The sequence below is a fragment of the Pteropus medius genome, unplaced genomic scaffold, assembly GCF_902729225.1.
Source record: "Pteropus medius unplaced genomic scaffold, Ma_sr-lr_union100, whole genome shotgun sequence".
In the NCBI taxonomy this organism is placed as follows: Eukaryota; Metazoa; Chordata; class Mammalia; order Chiroptera; family Pteropodidae; genus Pteropus; species Pteropus medius.
Window position 1 is genome coordinate 9,770,043 of NW_024344378.1, and position 24,021 is coordinate 9,794,063.

The 24,021-nt window shown below is 32.4% G+C and overlaps 2 protein-coding genes across 17 annotated transcripts in view; one reads left to right on the top strand and one right to left on the bottom strand.

Annotated features, from left to right (window-relative positions):
* Window positions 1-24,021, bottom strand: part of ATRNL1 (attractin like 1) — a 627,375-nt gene that overhangs the window by 508,214 nt on the left and 95,140 nt on the right. For 14 of the 16 annotated variants that reach the window (XR_005654640.1, XM_039871115.1, XM_039871112.1 and 11 more), the window contains 5 exons: window positions 11,315-11,399; window positions 10,242-10,450; window positions 9,130-9,248; window positions 5,367-5,499; window positions 2,226-2,407 (listed from right to left, as the gene is read on the bottom strand). Coding sequence is in view for 14 of the 16 variants with exons in the window: in XM_039871115.1 (XP_039727049.1) it covers window positions 2,226-2,407; window positions 5,367-5,499; window positions 9,130-9,248; window positions 10,242-10,450; window positions 11,315-11,399 (728 nt within the window). In the remaining 2 variants the exon portion in view is untranslated. Of the gene's footprint in view, window positions 1-2,225; window positions 2,408-4,225; window positions 4,264-5,366; window positions 5,500-9,129; window positions 9,249-10,241; window positions 10,451-11,314; window positions 11,400-24,021 lie in introns of those variants that run through there. The other 2 variants (XM_039871126.1, XR_005654641.1) reach the window with 2 other exon arrangements.
* The window catches only part of LOC120609742 (translation initiation factor IF-2-like), a 449,818-nt gene that overhangs the window by 328,737 nt on the left and 97,060 nt on the right, over window positions 1-24,021 (top strand). The gene's annotated exons all lie outside the window — the stretch shown is intronic.

Sequence of the window (24,021 nt, forward strand, 5' to 3'; positions counted from 1 at the left end):
CTGGACAGACAGTTGAAAATGAAAGATAAATTACTGTATTATGAAAATTTACAACAGCACACCATAAATCTTTACAACATTTCATTAGCCATTTCCGATAAGTAAATGATTATTTGACCCAGGATATCTGTTTAAAGTGCATGAATTTGTTGATCTTTATTTGCCAAAGAAGGGTTATCTTAAGTTTATACAATTGCAATGACTCGGGATATAATTCATTTTATGTAAGATATACTTAATGGAATGTCACCCTGTGGAACTTTCCACCTTTGAAATTTCACTAAAGCTCAACTTTCTAATGAAACAAAACATTTTTCATTTGCAGGGCACGCTAGTCCACAAAATATTGAATTTAAGTACATCACACATCCAAAATAACTGTTAGTTCAATCTTTATGATTTATTATAAGCAAGAAAAAACAAGCAATACAAGTAACCGTGAAATATGCAACTTCTAAAATAGCACACTTCAAGGTTATAGTGTAAGAAATAAAACTAATATTTTATAAATAAGGAAAAAAGCAGTAGAGCACTAATGCCAACTACTATCTTATGTATATCTTAATAGTACATTTCAAGGTTATAGTGTAAGAAATAAAAATAATATTTTATAAACAAGGGAAAAAAAGCAGGAGTGCTCATGTCAAATACTCATGCATATAACTCAATGAATGTGGATTTACCAGTAATAAGCTCTTTATATGTAATACATATTCGGTAGAACTAATTTCCAAATGTTCATTGGAAATTATCTCTAAATTTTGTAATTAATGAAGCTCCTGGTATCACAAGAATATACACAGATCTTATGTTGCATGCTCCATGTAACTAAGAATAAAAGTTTATAAATATACCTTGTCACATTTTTCTAAACAATTAAAAAAATCAAAAGGTCTCCCCTATATGACACCACATACATCTTATTCTTCGGCCATAAGTCTGGTAGCTCTCAAACAAACTAGATTTAGTAAATTATTTCGAAGTGAAATAAGTCAGACAGAGAAAGACAAACATGATCACTTATATGTGGAATCTTAAAAAAATAAATAATAAAATAAAATAAAATAAAAAAAGATAAGCATATAGCTATAGAGAACAAAAGAGGCAGGTGGTAGCCAGCATCAGGGGATGGGCAAAGGGCAAAATGGGTGAAGTGGGTCAAAAGGTACAAGCATCCAGTTATAAAACAAGTCATGGGGATGAAATGTAAAGCATGGTGATGATAGTTAATAATTCTGTACTACATATTTGAAAGCTGCTAAGAGAGTAGATCTTAAAACTCCTCATGACAGGAAAAAAAACTTTTTTTGTAACTACATATAGTGACAGTTGTTCACTAGACTTATCGTAGTGATCATTTCACAATATACATGCAAAATATTGAATCACTGTGTATACACCTGAGACTAATATAATGTTATATGTCAATTAGATCTCAATAAAAAAAAAATGCCTTCAAGGTAGTTCACATCAGTATCTAGACTAAATAAAGTATTTCAAAACTAGATTTAGTAAATTATTTCCAAATCTCCTACTTAATGTATTAAGAGTTGACTATATTTTAACATCCTAACAATAGAAAATAGTGTAAATTACTCTTGGAAATTTCTTATAAAATAGTATTTTGATACCGTTTTCAAGGAAATATTCCCTTTCTATGGAAATATTTTCCATAAAACAATTCTCCAGAAAACTAAAACTCTTTCAAGTGCTATATATTCCAATATCTTCCATATATTTTAAAAATGAGTTTTAGTCCTACTAACCATTAGTATATTATTTCAAGCAAATCTATACTTAGGAAAATAGCATAATTCAAAAACTTAACTCATAATACACACATACACACAAAATATACATATATCCAAATATAGCCAATGTGTTGGTCTAGTGTTTTCATTAAGAGGAATTTTTCAAGTTACAAAGTCATTACACTTAAAAACAAATTCTTAAATTATATGCCATGTTTTTAAGTGTATTTACTCATATGAGATGAGTTCTTTGTAAGATTATGTAGTGGTTTATTGTGCAAAATATGAGATGAATAATTTATAAAACCTTATTACAAAATACATATACAGAATGAGTCCTCTGTCAGTTTACTTTTGAAATTAATTCTAGTTTTACTTCCGAGATTTAGTAAAAATAATGTATTAAAAAAGAAGAATAAATCATTGCCAATAATTATAGCATATTTTCATAATATAAATAAGTACAGTCATTACCTGTTGCGTATACTTCTGTATCTCATCGAGAACAAATTCTACTTCTTTAGAGGTCGTTAATGAAGCAAGATTTCCACTAAGATTATAGCAATAAAGTTTTGCATTGTCATAGCTTTCTCTACTGGAATTGATTCGAAGACAAGCATCTCCAATATGATTCCATCCCTCTCCACAAAGATGAGCTAGTCAAAAAAAGAAATATATATATATGATATATATATCTTATTTTTAGATTACCAAAAATCATGTGTATTTTTCATTTATTCTAAATATAACTTCAGTGTTTGAATAACTTAAGGAATAAAATATGTAATATATCAATATAATATACTAAAAATTTTTGTCTAATAGTTTGGTTGAAAATGGGAACAAAAGATCCTAATTTTTTCTTTAATTCTTAAACGTAAGACAAACTTGTAGAGCCATAGTTTGTCTTACGTTTAAGAATTAAAGAAACAGTTTGTTGACTGTTTGCTAGGTTTTCTCTGTAAATTTAGTGTATGGCACATGGTATCTCAACAAGTGAAATCACTACAATATTTACATCTCAAGGTCCAATTTACATAATACAAGATCATTCTAATAGAAAAATAACCAGCATACAAAAAAAAAAAAAGCAGTTTTAAAGTTATTCCTACAAGTGTAGGTATTTGTCCTCCAAATCTAATTTCCATAGCTCAGGTGTACTATTTTGATAAACAATGGGTTCTTTGATTCTTTAATTAAAACTGTGGGGAGAAAATTTTCATTTATGTTTAGATAAGAAGCTATAATCTGTGCTTTCTAATGTTTATTTTTACACAGTTATTCGGGTCTTTCTAAATTTTAAACACACTATTCAGTAATAGTGGTTTACCCCCAGGGTCCAAAATTAACTTAAAAGAGCACCTATTTCTAAAACACAGATTTATAAATACAGTATAAAGTTATGCTCTAGTGTGCACTAATTAACAATGCAGTGTTTCATTAATGAACTGGTTTACAAAGTTTGACTACATTTTAGCTTCCATATCACACTGAATATATCTGTACCTCCTGCCCTTTAGGCCTTAGATGCATTACTGCATGGAACTGTTCTAAAGCAGCCATTCTCAAACGTTTTGCTCCAAGACTCCTTTAACTTTAAAAAATTGAAGGCCCTACAGATCTTTTCTTTATGCATTTTACATCTATTGGTTTTGACCACATAAAAATTAAAGCTGATCACTTAAAGATATATTTATTTATTCATTTAAAATTACAATTTGAAAATTCATTACAAGTACGCTCTTCCAGCTTCTGGGATGTCTTGCCCCTTTATGCTACATTCAGGCCCATCATCAAATTCTCTCCCTGAGAGACAGCAGCTGAAGTTCAAATTAGGCCCCTGGCATCAAAAAATTAAGATGGACTGATGAATGGAGGAATAAATACACAGATCAGGGATAAAGCAGAGCAAAATGTTCACTGTAGAATATAGGGTGTGGGTATTGGGTGTCCTCTCTAATATTCTTTCCATTTTTCTATGTGTTTGAAATGTTTCATAATAAAATGTTGGGGGGAAAATATCAATTATAATAAGTAGCATATTTTATTTTTTTAATTATGATCTCTAAAACAAAAAGCCAAAAAAAGGGAAAAAAGTGTCACACTGTTTTACATTTTTACAAATTTCTTTAATGTTCGTTTAATATAAGACAACTGTATTCTCATATCTGCTTCTACATTCATTCTATTGGAATCATATATCACGTAGCCTTTGGAAAACTCCATAGTACACCCATAACAGAATGAGAATTAAAAAAGTAAATAATATTAGTATTATTAGTTTTGACCTCATGGACCCACTGAATAGGTCCATGAACAGGAGACTGTCCTTTAATAACTGCTGTCCTATTAGACTGGATACCATGAATAACATACAGTGCCTGGAACATAGTAATCTCTCAATCAGCTGTAAATATCTTTTAATAGGATTGTTTAAAATCCCTTCGTTTTCATTTTCAGGCTACACATATAGCAATCTTCCTTGTCTTCTAGAATCCTAAGTACCAAATCACTTTGAGGAAACAGTAGAAAAGTTTTGTTAAATTATTGCTTTTTCTTCATTTTTTCCTGTCTCCTTTTCTTTTTTTTTTTTATGAGACCAAAAATACTTGGATGACAAGTCATACAAATGAAAATAAATGCATGGGTCTTTGAGCTAAACTACATTATACCAATGAACCAAATGTTTTGATATTTTAGGCTTTTGTAGCATTAAGCATCAACTCAGCTTTGGAGTTAAAAGGAGAGCAGTTAATTTTTTTAAATGAGTTTGGTGAGATAAATTCAAATTGCCAAGTTTACATGAAATCAATTTAAAAAATGCAATTCCAAATTTTCCTGGAAACGTGCAACTGCTGTAGATACACTGGGCCCTCTCCATTTAGAGTACTCACACCTTCAGATGAGCTGAATGGAAACCAAACTACATATACCTAGTTGATTGTCTGGTAAATATGAACACAGAACAAGAGAAGTTAGTGTATAATATAATATTTTATTGTATTTATTGTATTGTATTTATTATTCTCCAAAATAATAGCTTGGTCAAGTGGATCCCTTAAACCAAACCAATTTTTGTTTATATATATTTAAAAGGAAGAGTAGTTAGGGTCTACTAAACAATGTTAACTATAAAATATAAATTGAAATTGCTTTTTAAAATGAGCTTTGCTCTCATTTGCATAACTCAGATTCTCATTACACTATATAACATTTATTAGTATTGGCACAATTTATAATAAAATAGCAGTCAGTGAAAGATGGTTCCTGAAATTTAAAAAATAAAGGGCACTTAAAAAAACAAATCAAATATGTCAAAATGTTAACATTTGTTAAATCTGACTACCAGTCTGAGGGCTTATTATTTACTCTGTCAAGATATATTTTTATAAATTGGAAAGAATTCTGATCAATACAAGAAAATTTGAACATCTTAAAAGAATTGGAAGCAAACACCAATGTTTCTTATAGAAACAATGTTATTATTATTCCAATATTATTGTTTATTTGCTATTGACTTATTGTTATAAAATGAAATGTTCTTAATAAATGCTCTTTACTATAATTATATTCATCTGTGGACTATAAAACTCATTAGCAAATTGAAATTTTTACCTGGTAAAGCCTGGCATTCTTGCTGCCGCTGATCCCACTGGCAATTCAAGTTCAGTGAACAGCTTTTACAGCTGGTAAGTTTGTTACAAATCTGCTCATTTCTCACATGACATTTGGTGTAGTTTTTCACAGACTAGAAAGTCAAATGATAAAACATTTTATTTTTCACCTTTGTATAGCAATGACTCTTAAATTTAAATGTTTATACAAATCACTGGTGAACTTTAAAATCCAGTTATACTGAATCAAAATCTCTATTCATTTCTTTAGTTAAACTACAGTTCTTGGAATCAGAATGTGTGTTTATGGAAAAAAATGTATGAATTACACAATTTGAAACAGAAACCATCTATTGAAAACCTTTTCTACTGGATTTTATAATAGGCTTCCAATCCAATAAATAAAGCCAATGTACAAAGTCATTTCTCTTAATGATCACATGAAAGAATTCTAGCCATCATAAAACTGTCACACAAATCCCTGGGACTGAAGTAGAAATAATAAGTAGTGAAAATTAAAGAGATATTTTATTAAAATCTAATACAATCTAAAACAATAAATTATTTTCTCAATAACTCAAACTAATTTTACTTCCACAGACAATAAATAATGATTTGGGTTCATTTATGTTTCTCCTCTAAGTATTTGTCATATTGCCTTTATCCAGTCTGTGAACAACCTACAAAAGTTATATTTTGATCAATCCTACTAAACAATGTAATCATATTTCAACTAATTCAGGCAGTAAGGGGTTAAAGGTCATTAAAAAAAAACAGGCAACATAGGAACTTTGGTGATAGTTCTCTACATACACCAAGGTTCAGATATTTCACATAGTATTATCAATATCTATGACAAAGCCTACCTCGTGAAAATAGGATACTAAAATTTTGGGTTTAACTCTTCCTATGACTCTTTTTTGAGAAAAATCCATAAAAGACTTAATTAATGCTGCACCCTGGACCCCACTTCAACTTTTTTTTCTATAGGTATAAATGTTTATCTCAGGTTTTCTCAGATGAAGGAGCTAAGTATTTCTTTTCGGCCAATAAACAGAAAAAATCTAGTTATAACTATCCCATATATAAAAACAGTTGAAGCAATTTTTATCCTCTTAGATACCTGAAATGTCACTTACCAAATATTTATAAACTACTATACTTCTACAAAAAATACATTGCAGTCATCTCTATTCCAAAGCTGTTATTTCCTTTAGAGCAAATTACAATACTGAGTTAACAGATAAAAAGCATAGATACTGGTTATTCAGCCTAAAAATTCACAGAAGGTACATTTTTTTAAATCTCAAATTACTGTGTGACTCTTATTTCACCATCACATTTTCATTAGAAACATATTAACTTTCTTATTATTTTTTCTGATTCATAGCTTTTTTGTTTTCATATAACATGTAAATATTAGTATTATTTTATATGATTATTTGAGTATAGTTCCAAAGATTTGCCAGCTAACTGAAGAGAAATAAATTTACTTGAATCATCTGACAAATAGAATAACCTATAAAAATGACAAGAGAATGGCTAAACAACATCTTAGAATAAGAAAAAGAGTAACAGCTAACGCCAGCCCTTAGAGTAACAATGGTATCATTGGAGCGACATCCAAACAACCACACTTCTTTTCGTTAAGCACCGTATAGTCATCTACTGGTACTGAACCGACACAGTAGATGAAATTATATTTCAGATACACACAGGGCCAATTTGATCAATTATGAAAGGAAGTTAACTTATTCTGAAACACGGCTGGCATTTTTTGGCCTAATGAACCAGATGTACATTAGTAAACAGACAATGAAGACTAACCATTACTCTACTGATTTTCATTCTAACATATTTAGATGTAAATTTAAAATAAAGATCTGTGAAAAGTAAGTGGGTTATTTGAGTTATTAGAGCACAAAATATGCAACTTGCAGTTCATATGAATAAATAATGAAATAGGATACCAATGGACGTCATTCACACTAGAATCTCATAGACCTTTCTGTACCCATTAGCATTTGGTTTAGCTTAATCACCAGACATTGTGATAAAACTGCCTAAAAGACACATTACATCAAAATCTAAATTACGAGTGAGTACCATCTGCTCACTTATTCTATCTCATCCACTGCTTTCATTGTTAACACATCATTATGAAAAATAAAATATAAAACAAAATAAAAACCACTTCATAAAATGAATACTTGAGAGCAATTTATATAACGCAATTTTTTAGATATGTGTATTTTCACTTAGTGCAAATGTCTAAACACAAATTAACTTGGCGTTAACCAATAAAGCTTTAAATAAAATCTGCTTTCAATTTTTATTTAATAACATTCTCCATTTTAGTCCCTTAGTCCCGTGCTTCATTTTACTTACTTCACTACTATTTCCACATCACTCACTAAAATAACTCTCATTAGATGAATATTAATGCAAGTATAAAAAAGAAATCCAAATTTTCAAAGAAGGGTCACATCATTTTAACATTAAAACTAGTAAAACTGAAGTATATATTGTTATTAAAACTACTTACACATCACTGGAAAGTATATATCAACCAACACAATATGTATGAAAGCAAAAGGGTTCAATCTGATGAGTCAAAAACTAAAAATTTTCCTTCATTTCAAGTTTTGAATATTATGTTAGAATAAAATCATAAAACTTAATATTTTGAAATATGAGTGGTTACTGGAGAAAACGTTTAAATGATATAATAAACATTTTTATTGTTTTCAAACTCCCTTTTCTTTACCTTTTACTTCTGTCTGCTCTCTTGAAAAATAATGGATACTTTTGCTGATTAATAGAAATTCAGAAAAAATTAAGGTATATTATATTTAGTTGAAAATCCGTATGCACTTTTGTTATTTAAGCTATAGCCCAATAAGAAAACCTTTAATCCTATTAAATACACTTTCTAACACTTCTTAAATTTTTCTTTCAATTTGTTGACATCTAAAAACATGGGATATTTTAGTACCAATTCAAAAGGTTAATTTTTACTACTCTTAATCTATTTTCGCCTACTCTAAGTATTAATATTATCATTTTTCTCAATAGTTTACCTAAAGTAAGTTTTCTCAGCCTCATCACTATGGACATTTTGAGCCAGATAATTATTTCTTGTGAAGAGGGCTCTTATGCACTATAGGACGTTTAGCAGCATCCCTGGCCTCTACCTATTAGATGCCAGTAGCAGCCTCACAGTCATGACAATCAAAAATATCTATACACATTGCCAATGTCCCTCAGGGTACAAAACTGCCTCTGGTTGAGAACCACTGATCTCAAGACAGATCAAAAGGAAACTACCAATGTCAATACCTCCAGTTAGTTACACACACAGTATATAAACAAAACACTGGACCGTATCTCTATTAGCACATGTCTGACACGAATCTCCTGCAAATGATTTCAATACTTACTTACCAATATAATCCTATTTCCATCAGCACAGAAGAAAGTATATATAGTTATAGTCTTTTTTTTTTAAATCAGTTTTGTAAGAATATTCCCAGCCTCATCATGAAAAGAAGTAAAAATTACTGGATTCAAAATGGAATCTACATTAACAAATTTGAGCGACAAACTACAGACTGAATTAACAACATACCAAGAAGTGATTCCTTACATATTTTATAAATGTCTTCATATGTGAAGTGCTATTTTTTACAGTGCTAATAAATGATAAGCTAGTGATTACAAAGCAGCAATGTTACCTACATCATCATTTACCCATAAGTACTAACCATACTACAGTTACTGTTTGCTGAAATGCATTTCTTGTCATCACACCATTGGCACCCATTTGTATTGGCAGTACAGCTGGCACAATCTGCATATCTGTAACATCTGTCATCAGAAGCAGCTATAATACAAATGGGAAATAGAAATGCATCAGGATGAAAAAGAAAATGTCACACTTCTTGATTCGCACATTTTTAACATCTGTTTAAGAATCACCGAGACATTTTAAACTAAAAATATGACCTTCGCTATCGAAATAAGTTCTTCAATATGAAATCAACTTTGTAGTTTGTGTTTGCAGGGTTTTAGATACCTCCAATCCAAATCTTAATTACTGAATCTACCAGGATCCTATAGCCATTTAAAATGTACACATGATGGAGGGGGGGGGGGGGTTTTCTAGGTAAGATATTAATGTAAATTTAAAAGAAAACATTATAACAAATACTCGTTTATCATTCTTCATAAGGATATTAGAGACATCCGAATTGTTATAGATTAGAAGAACTTGAAAATATATTTGTTAATTGTAGCACTGAAAATGGACAAAAGTCCATCCATTTAAAGAAAACTGAACAATTTTTATTCTGGTCATTCATTCATAAATAAATATTTACTAGTAATGTTCATAAGTTTGATTTATTTATTCAATATTTTCTAAGAAATATAAAACTAGAATATTAGTCATCAAAATTACAGAAAAATTTTTAACTTCATGGTCTGGCTTAGCAGTAATTCAGGAAGAAAAAAACTATCAAGAGCAAAATAAATTGCTTCATTTTATTTCTTTGAAGCACACAGTATTTCTTAGAATTATCTGAAAGCCTTTTTTAGTTATATAGGAAAATAATTCATATACATGATCGCATTACATATAAAATATTAATATGTAATATTACCTACAGATTTTTTAAAAAGAAAACTAAAAATAACTAATAAGAATATTAAATTATTAATTGCTGCCTAGTTCAAACATGAGAATCCTTATTAGAGGATTATGAATTTTTAATTTCTGAAAGCTCCTAAAGTAATTCTTATCAGCTGAATGCATTTCTACTTCTAGCCAAGTAGAGTTTTGTGCCAGATACAGCGGAAAGAGAAACAAAAACTTTACCTGTTTTAGGAGGGCACTTTGCTCTAATAATATTATTTGTATTCCCAGATTCCCAAGATTCACAGTAATTTTTATTCCAAATACATTTTATCCCCGGACCAGCATTTTTACAAAGTTCTTCATCTCTGAAAGCCTTGCAATTGGGAGGCTTGTACACAAGGATATCATTAAGGAGAACGCTAGAAAATCCTCCAAATATATACATGGACCTAGTAAAAACAAAACGAGAATCATAAAGAAATAATATTAAGAGAAGTCTCTGTATAAATGTATTAGTTTTAAAATAAATTTAAATATACATTTTACATTATTTTATCAAGGTAAGAAACAATATTTTTTTAGAAATAGATAATAAATATATATGCTAATAAGATACACTTTAGAATTACTATCTAAAATTAGAATTTCTTAATACAGACATAAAATTTAGAAATTAGGTAGAGTTCTTCTGGTACTGTTTTACTATTCTCTTATAAATTTTTTTTAAAAAGAGTAAAATAATCAAAAAGATTCTCAAAATTTCAATTTGGAAAGAAAAGCCCAGACAATTACTGAATTAATTAACATTATCAGTGCAAAGAAATTTAACATGACTCAAAACAGCATAATTTGTATTTCTAAAAATATTATTAATAAAATAAATGGAAAAGATCAGAAAATGCTTCAATAATACCTTTTACTATTTAAGAGAATAAAAATCAACCAGATAAAAATCAACCAGATTTTTCAACAGAGAATCCTAGAGGTTATACGTTTACACTAACTTTTGTTATTCTCCCTGATAGAAATATGGGGCTAGCCTTCCTATTCTTTCAGTTTGATATCTTAAAAAATGAAAGAAGGCAGAATGACTTTTTTTAAAGTATCTGAGGTTTTATCTTTCCTTTGACTACTCCCCTACCCCTTAAATATATTTAAACAAAAAAGAATGAAGGGTATGGTTAACAAACCAAAAGGTATGCCATGGTAGAGAAGGGAGGGATACATTAAACCCAATGCATGAAGCACAAACAATTTTTTAACAGAATAACAGAACATGCAGATAGTATAACTGATAAATGTTCTCCTTTTACCCATTAATGACAACTGCAGAGTGTCCAAATCTGTTAACATCTCTATGAAGATTTGGTTTTGGTAATGTTTTCCATTCATCACAAGCTAGAAATGGAAAATGAAAATTAAAAAAAACAATACTATAAAACAATCATTGGCCAAATTAAAGGTACACTACTTAACAACAGAAAACCTTTCATTAATTTTTCATTACCTACAATTCAGTATTGTTACTTAACTAGCATTATTCTTTAAATAAAAGTAACTTCTGCCTAAAATTCTCACAAATAAATTTAAGTGTATGAGAATAAAGAAAATAAATGGAAAGAAATTAGGTGTACATTATGTTAGAGAATAACTTCAATGACATATTATTAAATGAACCAAGGTTCATACAGTAAAATACATGAATGTGAATATTGGGCAAACCTATTAGTTAAATCGTTAAATCAAAATTTACATGAATGCATATAAAATTAAATGGTACATATAATATTTAGTAAATAAATGTCTAAAAAGAGAATCATCAAAATAAAATATAAGGGTAGAACCAGAAAAGCCCCTGAACTGCCAGTGCAATCTTAGGTGTCATGCTCCCTGATATCAAACTATACCACAAGACTACAGTTATCAAAACAGTATGGTACTGGCACAAAAACAGGCACATAGATCAATGGAATAGAATAAAGAGCCCAGAAATAAACGTATGCCTACCTATATCATCAATTCATCTATGACAAAGAAGGCCAGAATATACAATGGAAAAAAAGTCTCTTCAATACATGAAGTTAGGAAAACTGGACATGCAAAAGAATGAAATTGGACCGTTTTCTTAGACCATATACAAAAATAAACACAAAATGGATTAAAGACTTAACTGTAAGATCTGAAACCATAACTCTTAGAAAAAAACACAGGCAGTAAACTCTTTAACATCAGCCTTAGCAATATTTTTTTGGATCTATTTCCTCAGCGGAGGGCAAAATAAGCATAAATAAACAAATAAGACTCCATAAAACTAAAAAGCTTTTGAACAACGAAGGAAAGCATCTCAAAACAAAAAGGTAGCCTATTAAGTGGGAGGCAAATTTTGCAAATAATATATCTGATAAAGAGTTAATATTGAAAATATATTTAAAAAACACATGCAATTCAGTATCAAAAGGAAATGCAAAAATAGGCAGAGAATCTGAATAACCATTTTCCTAATGAAGACATATGGATGGCCAATAGACACATGAAAAGATGCTCAATATCACTATTCACCAGGAAAATGCAAATCAGAACCACAATGAGATCACCTACACCTGTCAGAATGGCTTTTATCAAAAAGACAACAAATAACAAGTGTTGGCAAGGATGTGGAGAAAAGGCAAACTTCATGCATTCACGCTGGGAATGTAAACTGGGGCAGCCATTATGAAAAACAGTATGAAAGTTCCTCAAAAAATTAAAAATAGAACTACCATATGATCCAGTTAATCCACTTTTGGGCATTTAGTTGATGAACACAAAAACACTAATTTGAAAAGATACATGTTTATTGCCTTATTGACAATAGCCAAGATATAGATGCAACCTAAATGCACAACAGACTCATAGATACAGAGAACAAACTGATGGTTGGGAAGATGGGCAAAATAAGTGGAGGGGATTTAGAGGCACAAACTTCCAGTTATATAATAAGTCACAGGATGTTATGTACAGGATAGGGAATATAGTCAACAACACTGTAATAACTTTGGTGACAGATGGTTACTAGACTTAATGTGATCATTTCATAGAGTATTTAAATACCAAATCACTATGTTATACACCTGAAACTAATATAATATGTCCTCTATATCCCAATTATATATATATATATATAATTATATATATATATATATATATAATTATATATATTTATTTCTTTGAGATAATTTAGGTCATTAAAATATATAAATATACCATTAATAAAATGACTACTTTAAAAAATAAAATAAATACTTAAATCACATTAATGATTTGATATTTTAAAAAAGTTTGCATAGAATGACTTCAACTGCCAAAAAATGAAAATCCTAAACAATACATAAGCCATATAAAGATGATGGAAAAAATGGTTAGAGAAAATTGTATATCATTTCAATATAACATCAAAATTGACACACATACTAACATAGATTTTGAGATGTCAAATGACTCAGTTTTGAGCAGCTACAGACATTCTCAGGACAGTGTTTTAAATTTCATCTTCTTAGACAGGCCATATCTAAATGTAAGCCTTGGTATTTAATAAAATCACATAGGTATAACATCTTGAGTTGTATTTCCCACAGTATATTCCATGAAACACAAATCCTCCCAAAAAAGGGTATTCCTTTGTTTATATAATCTCTTTAGTAAACAAAGTACATTTGCTTATTAAAAACTCTCAAAAGAGAGATTACATAGGTATAGAAGCCAACTTTACCTAATCCAGTGTTTTCACAATGTTTTATCCATACAAGCACTTTTCATGGCACATTTATGTTTCCAAGAGCGAATGTTCTGAAGGTCGCATTTTGGGAAATACTATTATAGAGGCCTAAGCATAGGATTAACAGTGTGCTATTTTACATGTTAGAGTTATTTTAAGAAATGTGCATTATTTGTGTGGTACTATAAAACTTCCAAAGGGCTTTCATCTACATAACTTAAAATGATCTTTATAAGGATCCAGTGAGGTTGATTGAGCGGGTATTACCATATGTGAGAAATGAAAAACTAGACTTAGAAGTTAAGCAATTTGCTTAAGGCCTTTTTGATTACCTTTGGTTTTCTGTAAATTATGTTTATAAATGTCTGACACAATAAAACTGATCTGACAGGATTCTGAAAGATTGTTCCCATTTGGAGAGAAGGTATGACCTGTAAAGGGTGAATATAGCCCAACAAAACTGGAAATTTTGTGCTTGGGCAAGACATATTGACTGTCAAAATTCTTTTTTTTAACTTTCTCTTTTTTCCCCCAGTTTTATTGAGATATAATTGACATGTGGCACTGTATAAGTTTAGGGGGTAGAGCATAATGATTTGCCTTACATGTACTGTGAAACAATTATCACAATAAGTTAATATCCATCTTCTCTTACAGATACAAATGAAAAGTTTTGTTTTCTCCTTGTGAAGGGAACTCTTAAGCTCTATTCTCTTAACTTTCTTCTATATCGTACAGCAGCACCAGGATTCTGATCAGATGAGACTGTTTTAGTGGGAGACCTCTAAATGTCAGTTTTGGTGCATGCTTTCTCTTGGACTGGTCAGATTGTTTGAAGTAGATCTTCCAATCTCCTTCCTTGAAGCTATACACCTGAGTGACATGATTCTGGACCAAAGTGGAAGGAAGGAGCTAGAGGTTTCATTCTTATGTATACTTTAACTTAAGCCCATTGTTTCTAAAATAGTACTTATACCCTCAGCCATGTTCTCAACTATAAAGTACCTAGGTCGACATCTGCAAAGAGTAAAACCTTTGTCTTCTGGCAAAGGAGAAGAGGCCAGATACTCATCTGCATGAGTTGAGGAAGGGCATCTGGGGATTCAATAGCTTATTCCTCTAATCAAACTTTCTGCCTTCAGGCTCACAAGCAACCCCACCCATGCTAGCAGAAGTACTTAATAACTCCAGTTTTTAAAAAGTGCATGATTGATAAGCAACTCCAACTCAACTCCCAAAGAAATGAGAGTCCTGGAGCTTGTCCAAGACTGTGAAGCGGTAGGATTAACAGATCAGACCACATATCTCCTGCTCACACCACACAGCCACATAAATAAGTAAAGCTCAAAACTCAAAAGCATTTGGCTTCAGATTCTGTTCATTTCAGTGTGTTTCTTCCTATTAAGATAATACTTGCTTGCTCATTTAAAAACTGAACATCTGTTTAATAACCGTGTTAAAGATCATGGGGTTATCTTCTGAATGTTCTCCAAGCTATATTTTTCTCATAATACTATGTCTTGAAAAATAACCAAGAGTAAAAGATTAATTTATTTCATTGTTTCAATAGAGAAAGGAAAATTGAGAATTCATCAACTGTTCTTAACTAAGAATAGGAGGAAAACATATGAAATTTTAGTTAATAGATTAATGTAAAACCTAGGAAAAAGATCATCAATATTTAAGTATTTCAACTTAGATGTAAAGAAGATCCAATGACACAATGACATTATAGATATAAATTAAGACTGAGTTTCTGCTCACACGATGTGATAAATATTAAGAGAGATTTTAAAAAGAGTGCTATGGGAGCACAAAAAACGAAAAGCACATAGCTGCTTCAAATACTTAAACGTTTAAAAAAATTACTACAGTAATATTATATAAAAGTAACTGAAGAGTTCAAAAACCTTCGGCATTCTTTTTAAATGGGAAAAGTTTCCTAATATGGGTGGTCATGACTTTTATCTAATAAAAATAATATGCTAATTGCTTGTCAATGCTAGGTAACAGTTCTCAAAACAACTCTGAGAAGTGAATATTTTTGTCACCCGATTATATATAAGGAAACAGTCTGTAGAGGTTTAGGTTGAGCTCCTTAAAGTCATTAAATGGCAAAGTTTGTACTCAAAACCATATCTTATTAACTATTACACTACACGACCTCAGCATACCATCAAAATATCCTTGCAGATAGAAACATTAATTTCAGGAAAATAAAAAAAATGATATTTTTTTAAAGTACACAAGTCTCTGCAGAAGAGAAACATCACAGTACAGTAATAAAAATTTAATTACACATGTCATTAATTCAGACAAATAATACAATCCTACTTCTAGAAATTCTTTGTCTTTTAACATATAGACATGTATCGAGAGTGAAAAATAAACTTTATCAGTCTGAATCCTCTGAAGTTTGGAGATTTGTGGTGGACAGGTATATGTGCTGCCCAGATCATAGTTCAAGGAATTGTCTGTGCTGCTGAGAGCGAATTACCATCGGCTACAAGCTACATCAGGTGTTGCCTCAGTAGCAGAGAGCCACTTCACTCAAGGCCACATCGTTGCCAAGATGACCCACATGCAATGGCTGATCGATGTGGGGTTTTAAAGGCCCTGCCATTGCAGCCCAGTGGAGGACAACTCTCACCTCCAGAGATCCTTGCGGGGTTGACTTAGGTTATCTGGCCAGCATCACAACTCAACTCTTCACTTTTTTCCTGTCTTGCTTCCTCCCCCGACCTCTTCCGAAGGCACTGATCTTAAGGGTGCTCCCAACGAACACCATGAATACCAAACTCTATCTTGGCATCTGCTTCCCAGAGAACCCAAACTATGACCCTAGGAGATTGTGTGAACTCAATATTAAGATGACTCCCATGCACGGAAAAGGAAATCATCAACAAAATGAAAAGGCAAGCTGTGGAATGGGAGAAAATATTTGAAAATCGTATATCTGATAAAGGGTCAATATTCTAAATATATGAAGAACTCACGCAACTCAATGGCAAAGAAACAAACAAACAAACAAACAATCTGATTAAAAAATAAGCAGAAGAACCAAACAGACATTTTTCCAAAGAATACATCCAAAAGGTCAACAGATACCTGAACAGATGCTTAATATCACTAATAATCAGGGAAATGCAAATCAAAACCACAAGGACGTGTCACCTCACACTTGTTAGAATGGTATTATTCAAACAACAAGCAATTTCAGGTGTTGGTGAGGACAAGCAGAAAGGGGAACACCTGGGCACTGTTGATGGGACTGTAAATTAGTATAGACTATTTGGAAAACAGCGTGGAGGTTCCTGAAAAATTAAAAATAAAACAACCATATGATCCAGCAATCCCACCTCTGAGTATATAACCAAAGGAAATGAAAACAGGATATCAGAGATGTCTGCACTCCCATGTTCATTGCAGCTTTATTCACAATAGCCAAGATTTAAAAACAATCTAGGTGCTGTCAATGAATGGATAAAGAAAATGTGGTACACACACACACATACACACACACACACACACACACACACACACACACACACACAGAGAGAGAGAGAGAGAGAAATATTATTTAGCCATGAGAAAGATGGGAAACCTGTCATTTAAACAACATAGACGGCCCTGGAGGGCATTATGCTAAGTGAAATAAGACATATAGAAAGACAAATACTGCATGGCATCACTTATATGTGGAATCTTAAAAAACAAAAGTCAGACTCATAAAAACTGAGAGTAGAGTGGTTGCCAAGGGCTGGGGGTGGGGGAAACAGGAAGAGGCTGGTGAGCAGGTACACGCTCTCAGCCATAAAATGAATAAGGTCTGAGGATCTAATGTATAGCATGGTGACTACAGTTGATAACATTGTATTGAATAACTGAAATTTACTAAGAAAGTAAAATTAAATGTTCTCAACAACAAAAAAAGATATATATATATATATATACAAAAAATATCAACAACAAAAAAAGATATATATATATATATATATATATATATATATATGAGGTGATAGATGTCATTAATTAGATGGGGAAATCCTTTCACAATGTCTACATATATCAAATCATCACCATGCATGCTATAAATATCTTACAGTTTTATTTGTCAATTATACCTTAATAAAGCTGGGAGAAAAAAGATGATTCCTAGGAATATGAAAAATATAGCCCATACTAAGTAAGGTCAAAATGACAGAATTACCACAGCAAAAAGTAAAGGCAGGGATTAAAAGTCCAGGAATGTGGGTATTTTTAAGTGGATATACTAAGTAATGTCAGAAAACCTATCAGGTCATTATATCTATGAAAAAGGCCAGAGGGTATATGCCATTTACCAGGAAGAATGTGACGGAGAGGAGGACACTAGCATCACTAAGAATGTGAGGCCAAAGCTGATGGCAGGAGAAGTTATAACAGAATTGAGCTCAGTGATGCAGACAATGGGACAATAGACGCCAACTAGTGACACTTAACCATGAGAATCCAAACCACGTAACAGTCAATTATGGAAACAAGCAGCAAGGTTGAAGTGTCAGTCAAGAGGGGTGACTACTGAAAATCATAGAGATGCTTCATAGAACACAGCATCCCTAGAAGAAAAATAGATAGGCAGCCAACAAACGTACTACCTAATTTATATCATCAGAAGTAGTCAAAGATGGATGATCAGGAGTCTGAGGGTAGATGTCGCAATAAAAAGCCACAATTTATTCTTGACTTCTGGACTTGAGCCAATTTTAAAAAATCCAGAGTTGATGTAATTAAAATTCTCGGGCCCAGGAGGAAGGATCCTGCAATAACACACCAAGCGCACATGATGATAGTTCCCCTGGTTTTTCCTGAAAGGCACCCCGTCATCATTTCATTTGGTAACTCAAGCCTAGGGACAAAGGCAATGTAAACATGTCAAGCCCTACTGGATGCAATGTCTGAATTGATGGTGACACCTGTAGATATGAAGTATTGTGGCCTCTCGTTTTAGTAGGGAGATGTGGCAACGAGAGAATTAATGGCATCCTGGCCAAGGTCCCACTCAAACTGAGTCGCTGGGTCTGCAGAGCCGTGCGACTGCCAGCTGTGCATGCGTGACAGGGCAGGAAATAACTATGCTCTAGGTCCAGGCTACACTGCAAGCAGCCCTGCAGTTGAAGCCACATGAGCCAGGATATATACTATAGTTATCTGGTGGTGTCACTGTTGGAACAGCAGCATGTGAAATGTACAGAATACTCTCAGAAAAATAATCACATTGCAGATCCCACACACATGTCAAAGATCACGTAATCTGCAGTAAAAATTTTTATACCCCTATTTTTGCCATGCTATTGGGCCCTGGAAGAGATGAAGTGCCTGACATGGGTTATCAAGTGACCATGTGTTCAGACACCTACATCATGAGCTGGCTCTGTTACCGATAATCATAAGAACATAAAATGAAGTAGTACCCACGATCGAGCAGGAGCAAGACCACATTGCACAAGAAATACACACGAGCAGGTAGCACTCAGATCCCCGTCATCGGCCACGGCACCCATTCCTCATCCTACAACCTTGGCCATATGGGGAGTCCTCTATGCCCAGATAATAAGAGGAAGAGAATGCAAACATGGCAGCTTGATAGGTGGGCATAAGTCAAAAACAGGCATTGCTTACAAGACAGACTTATTCAGTGGAGGCCTTGAAGAACAGTGGGAAAGGCAAAAGCCCCCCAACTGGGAAGGGTGCATCACCCACATTGTGTGGAAAGAGAAATGGCCTAAGAGTCAAGTGTGATGGAAAATGGGCAAGTATAGAAAGCCAGACTAGGAGGCACATATTGATCAGGGGCTCAAATACCTAAGGGTGAGGGTCTCGGTAATGTCACCATGTAAGACACAGAGACCAGAAGAGATTCTAGCTGAGGATAAGAAATATTTAGAAAGAATAATGGAAGAGGAATATGATGAATATCGCTTGCCAATCCCAAGACCAGCTGCAGAAGCCAGAGCAATAATCTAGATTTTCCCCAGGAAGAAAGGCCACTGGGATCCTAGAGGAGATTTTGACGAATGTACTTACACAAGTGGACAGAGCAGCTCAAAGAATGAATCGTATAGAACATGGAAATGTTCTGCCTGAATACATGTCCAGGGAAGGACTTGCCCCCGCTGCTAAGATTGCTATCGCCAACATCATTCAGCTACCAGCCCCTGCAGAGATTGCTTTAGCTCCACAGAGCTTCCTCCTCATCCAAGGGCCTGTGCTCCTGGGAGGGGCTCTCACACGATGCCGGATCAAGACCTGTTTCATCCTAACAAGGGACTGTTCCAATGGGATGGGGCCGTTAGGTCAGCCTGATTTTTCCTTCTGCCCAATCCTTTTGCTTCTCCCTCCCTTGCACAGTTGTTCATCCCAAGGACCTAATAAGAATACTAAACACGAAACTCTGCCTCAGGGTTTGCTTTCCAAAGAACTCCAACTGTTAACAGGGTTGCTGGTTGCCACAGTATAACCTAACCCGTACTGACTGATACGATCAACGCAAATTTTCTTCTGCAGTTTCTTAAAAGAGCTGGCAATTTGTTTTCACCCATAAAATTGTTTGGGAAGAATAGCATTTAACTTGCAAGCTTATGAAAAGTTAGTTGAGGTAAGCAATTTTTGCATCTATAGACACAGAATTTCATGCTTGCTGATATTTGCCCACCTGCCAGGAATTTTCAGCAGAACTGGGGAGAGAAAAATAGAGGAGCAGTTGTTATAAACAGGCTTCTATTCATTCCTTCCAGCTTTTTCAGTAACTACTAAACAGAATTTTGGGCTAGATAAATTCTGTTGTTGAGTTTTCAAATTCTTGGTCAAGATTCTCTATAAAACATAGACAGGTTTTCCTGTAAGATGCAGAAGTTATCAAATGCCTTAAAGCTCAATATTAAATTAATATAATTTGTTTACATGTAGTCTATTCCCATTCTTACATTATAAAGTCTCTTACATTATTAATCTGTCTGACTGAAATCTATAATTATATTTTTTACCAAGATGAAAATACGTTTCCAGAGCACTCAGGTCATTATCACTTTATAAAGAGTTCAAGGCTAGACAAATTAAAGCAAAATCCACATGGTTATTAACATCATGAAAACTGACAGACATGTCACTCCATAATAACAGAAGAGCCACACAAGAATAAAGAACCAAGTAAAATATATACTCTGAAATACAATTTAAAAAAAAAAAAAAACCTGTGCTACAAGGTACTAAATATTAATTTACAAACTGTACACCCAATACACATAAGATCAAAAATTAAGAGTTACTATTCTCTCAAACCCAAGTAGCAGAAATCAGAATTGTGTGTCATGAGACTATTTACCTATGGCGGGCCAGGGGTGGGGGTGGATCACAAAATTACATTAAGAACTTACATTGCAATTTAGAGACTGGTTTACTTTATCAATTATACATAAAGAACTTACAGGTGGAAAATACACATTCATTGGCAAATTATCCTACAAATACTTATATTTTTCATGAAAATGTACTTTAAGGACACATTTTAAAAGTTTTTTAATATTCCACCTGAAATGCCAGTGCATAAGTTGGTCTTAATTGCATATTTGAAATACACTAAAAAGAACACAAAAGTTTGTGTATACAAGACTCAAAACTAGATGGATATTAACCATTAACCTATGAACCATTTGAATACCTTTGCAATAAAAACCAAATTTCTAGATGTTGCCTAAAAACTTTTTCCACTAACCTCTTAAATAATAGTACTTCACTGGGTTTTTCCCCCAACAGTTTAATAAAACTTCTCTTAATATTCTAAAAGTTGCACTTTTCCCAGTTATCTCGTTCATACCCACAAATTCTCTCACGATTCTGTCCCCTGGCATTCATTCAATAAATATTTATTTAGTTCTTATTATCCCAGGCAAAGTAGGCATCACTATTTGACTCAGTCTTAATTGAAATGATTGCATAAAGCTTTAACAATCAATGCAATTTCCTATTGGCTTCAGTTAATAGTCTTAGTATAATAAATTGTATTTGTACATCTGTGATAATGAATCATACATGAATTCCTAGAACAAATCCTATTTAGTCACAGTTTGTTATACTTTTGAAAATGTCTCAAAATTCACCTCAATTTTAAGCTACGTTTCAATTCGTGAAACTCACTTGTAAACGTTGAAATCCTCAGTCAAACCTTACCTAGTAACACTTAAGAGATGTAGAAAACAAACCAATTACCTGATTTATTTTATTACTAACCACAGAAAACTAACTCTTATGGTAATATTTACTTTCCACAACCATATAGCTTCAAAGTATAAATATGTCTAATAATATGAGATCAACTCAGTGAGATATGTTTTTCCATTGCATCTTAGCTAAAAAGTTTTTTACAAAAAGGATCATTGTAATCTGGAATCGGGTACAATAATATCACTAAAATAACAAAAAAAATTAATAAAGTTTCAGATTTAAAATCTGACTTCAAGCTAGCTTTACAAACCAAAACATTAAGTAACATATCATTGTGTATGTGATAGTCTATCCAGTCTTATTCACCAGCAGTGGCTCTATTATGGGTTGCACTCAAGTCACTTTTTAAAATGTAGATGTACCCAGTGCCTAATCTAGGAGAATGAAATTATATAGATCTGGTTTTTTTTTTCCTACAACCTTCAAAGAGGATGCCAAGGTACAGCCATGTTTAAAAATCACCATCATATGCCTCTACATCCAGCATGTATAATATGAGAACTATGAAGACAAGGCTATATCCTCAAAGATTAATGATATTCGCTATATAAAATTTACTATGGCGCTAAGGTTGAAAGAGTACAGTTTATAGCAATGAAAAATTAATATTAGCACAAAAATTCCTATTTGTTTAAACATAATACAAGGCAATCGACTTAAAGAAAAAAATTATCACCATAACTTTTTTTTTTCAAAACAGATCTATATTTTAGTTGGTTCAATATGCAATGACTGTATTTTATTTCCGCAAAATATACTGCATAAAGAAAACAATTATTTTGGAAGGCATTTCCTGAAATATGAAAAACACTTTTCCCAGCAAAATATTCCAACATTTGATGCTACAAACTCAGGAGAATAAATACAGATGGGGGAGTAGAAATTTATTGGGAATTACATAGAAATAATCAAATGTGATAAAGAAAACATTTATTCCATGTTAAATTGCATAATCGTATTATGTTTTTGTTCTCAGCATTAGCACAGGGGAAAAAGAAATCCTATGTTAAAATATAAAACTGTTTAAAATGTTATTTTTCCTACAATTTGCTTGAAAAACGAAACTGACAATTGCTTCTACTTTTCCACAGCATTTAGAAACATTACTAAACATAATGTGTCTGGTAATCTGTTGCCAAAATTAAGAACATACAAATGGACCCTACACCAAATAGCATAGTGTAGTCAAGTGGAAAGACTATGAGTTTTAGGAATTACAAAACTGGATCTATTGCTCACTACCTGCGCGGCTATGGGCAAGTTCCATTCACTCTCTCCTGCTTAATATTATGGAAATGAGTTTATTAACACTTTGTTAAAAGGTTATTAGGGAGGCTACAGATATTGTGTATACAGCCCTTGGCTCATAGCACAGGACCTAGCTCTCAGAAGACACTTAATAAAGAGCAGTAATTAGAATAAAGATAATTTGATCTCTCTCTCTCTCTTCTCCCACCCCTCCCACCTCCCCACCCCACCACCCCCACAGGAAACTAATACCTCCAATGTTTATTTTTTTACCTCAGTAGTAACCTTTTTTGATAAAATCTAAAATATGATAATCATGAACATGAAATTACATAAATCATGAAAGAAATTACAATAAATTCCAAATATGTGAGCTATCAAATATCTCAACATTAATCTCTTCATTAAAGTATAGAAATTGGGTGGAAACTTCTGGAAGAATTTTTTGCAAAAGTTCAAAATCTCACGTTATAAATTTTTAACAATAACAACAAAATGCTGCACTTTTCCTAGAACTTTTTTCTAATCTGAAGAACAAATAAAACTTTCATCTACCTCCAGAGAACTAAGCTTACTGTCTCATCACCACAGGCAAAAGAAAATGCTGACAGCCCCTGCCTGGCAAAGAAAGCTCATGGTAAACCAGCTTAGATTCAGTATTTCATTTAATCCATGTTTTTTAGATCTCAGGCACTGACTTATAAGCCTTCTAAAAGTAAAGACAATCTCATTTTCATCATGAATCATCACTTCAAA